This window comes from Borostomias antarcticus, assembly GCF_949987555.1.
Source record: "Borostomias antarcticus genome assembly, contig: scaffold_256, whole genome shotgun sequence".
Classification (NCBI taxonomy): domain Eukaryota; kingdom Metazoa; phylum Chordata; class Actinopteri; order Stomiiformes; family Stomiidae; genus Borostomias; species Borostomias antarcticus.
The window spans coordinates 65419-67918 of NW_028176509.1; the positions used below are offsets into that span (position 1 = coordinate 65419).

The 2500-nt window shown below is 49.2% G+C and overlaps 1 protein-coding gene across 1 annotated transcript in view; it reads right to left on the reverse strand.

Annotated features, from left to right (window-relative positions):
* prom2 (prominin 2) overlaps positions 1-2500 on the reverse strand; it is a 30700-nt gene that overhangs the window by 5969 nt on the left and 22231 nt on the right. Inside the window, 5 exon segments of the mRNA XM_084462392.1 lie at positions 312-380; positions 1389-1469; positions 1642-1695; positions 1977-2069; positions 2492-2500. The exon segment at positions 2492-2500 is cut by the window's right edge and continues 60 nt beyond it. Coding sequence (XP_084318518.1) covers positions 312-380; positions 1389-1469; positions 1642-1695; positions 1977-2069; positions 2492-2500 — 306 coding nt within the window.

A 2500-nucleotide genomic window follows, 5' to 3' on the forward strand; every position in this document is an offset into this window, starting at 1 on the left:
CAGGCTTGAACCTGAAGTTATCACTCTAACCAGATAAACCAGGCTTGAACCTGAAGTTATCACTCTAACCAGATCAACCAGGCTTGAACCTGAAGTTATCACTCTAACCAGATAAACCAGGCTTGAACCTGAAGTTATCACTCTAACCAGATCAACCAGGCTTGAACCTGAAGTTATCACCCTAACCAGATAAACCAGGCTTGAACCTGAAGTTATCACTCTAACCAGATAAACCAGGCTTGAACCTGAAGTTATCACTCTAACCCCGTAATCCTGTTTCGTAGTACAGGGCTCAGCTGTGCTGAACTCACCGTCAAGTTGGCCCAGTCAGCGTAGGTTATGAAGTAGCCCATCTCACAGTCCAGGAATTTACGACTCTCCTGAGAGAGAGAGAGGGGGGGGGCAGAGAAAGAGAGAGAGAAAGAGAGAGAGAGAGGGAGGGGGGAGTGAGGGAAAGTGACAAAGCCAGAGGGAGAGGGAGAGAGAGAGAGAGGGAGAGGGAGAGGGAGAGGGAGAGGGAGACAGAGAGAGAGAGAGAGGGAGAGGGAGAGGGAGAGAGAGGGAGAGGGAGAGGGAGAGAGAGGGAGAGAGAGAGAGAGAGACAGAGGGAGAGAGGGAGAGAGAGAGAGAGAGGGGGAGAGATAGAGGGAGAGAGAGAGGGAGAGTAAATTCCACACATTCTCTAGGGACTCTGGGAGTCATGAGGAAGGAGCTCCTCTGGGATCTGCAGGATTGAGGGCTGCGCTGCGTCTGGAATAATCCCTCAGACCCTGACCCTGACCCTGACCCTGACCCTGACCCTGACCCTGACCCTAACCCTGACCCTGACCCTAACCCTGACCCTGACCCTGACCCTAACCCTGAACCTGACTGGTCAGAGACCCTAACCCTGACTGGTCAGAGACCCTGACCCTGACTGAATGAAGTTGCCTACGGACAGCTGACGATGGGTTCACACCGCCCTTCAGAAAGTGTCCCTTGGCTGAGGTAGACCTTGGCTATGAAGGCTCTGGGAAACAAGGGAGAGAGCTCACAATGTGTCTTCAGAAGGGAAACAAGGGAGAGAGCTCACAATGTATCTTCAGAAGGGAAACAAGGGAGAGAGCTCACAATGCATCTTCAGAAGGTACATCGTAAGCTCCATTTACCATGTACTGTACCTTGGGAAGAGCTGTTTCCCAGAGCCTCCTTAGCCAAGGTATGCGATATACTGTATATCCCATATATATATATATCCCATCTCATATACAGTATCCCTATGTGTACAGTATATGGGATATACAGTATATGGTATTAGTTGTGTGTTGACGGTACGCGGGATGTATCAGACTCTTCTGTCCCTGCGGCTGTGTCATGAGAATCGTGAGTCCCGTGACGTCTCTACTCACAGTCTTGACTATCAGCGTTGTGTTGGTGTTGAGGAAGTCCTGGGCGGTTCCTACTTTACTCAACACAGCTCCCACCGTGCCCTGGAGGAGAGGGGGGGGTAGAGGGGTTGGGGGAGAGAGGGAGAGCACGAGAGAGAGGGAGAAACAGAGAGAGAAAGTGAGAGAGAGAAGGAGAGAAGGGTGAGAACAGCTGATGGAGAGGAGAGGCTCTTTGGAGGCTCTTTGGAGGCTCTGGCAGGGATCAGTCACCTACATTGATTTGTGTTGCTATGATGCGCAGAGCCTCTATGGTAGCATTGATGTCCATCTGAAACACAAGAGACAGGCTCATATAGGCTAACAGGGACACAGGCTGGACTAGACTGGGTCAGACCAGGCTAAGCTAAGATAGACTAGGCTAGGCTAACCTAGGTTTACCTACGTTAGGTTAGGGTACGTTAGGACTAGGCTAGGTTGGGCTAGGCTTACCTAGGTCATGCTAGGCTAGGCTAATCCATGCTAGGCTAGGCTAGGCTAGGCTAGGCTAGGCTAGGCTAGGCTAGGCTAGGCTAGGCTAGGCTAGGCTAGGCTAGGCTAGGGCATACTCACCAGCTGTGGGTTGATGGTCGTCTCTATACGAGACTGGATCTCCCTCAGGTCTGAGGCCTCAGATCTCAGCTCAGCCCTGGTTACTGGATCAGGCTGGTATAGAGAAGCACATGTTATGTTATTATTGGGTCAGGCTGGTATAGAGAAGCACATGTTATTTTATTATTGGGTCAGGCTGGTATAGAGAAGCACATGTTATGTTATTATTGGGTCAGGCTGGTATAGAGAAGCACATGTTATTTTATTATTGGCTCAGGCTGGGTATAGAGAAGCACATGTTATTTTATTATTGGGTCAGGCTGGGTATAGAGAAGCACATGTTATTTTATTATTGGGTCAGGCTGGTATAGAGAAGCACATGTTATTTTATTATTGGTCAGGCTGGTATAGAGAAGCACATGTTATTTTAGAAGGAACTGGTTAGTCACTTAGAATGGTCATATCACAAAAAGTTGCTTCCTGTTGACAGGACAATAAGATATACAGTATGTGTTGTTGTTGTTGTTGTTACTCACTTGTACTTC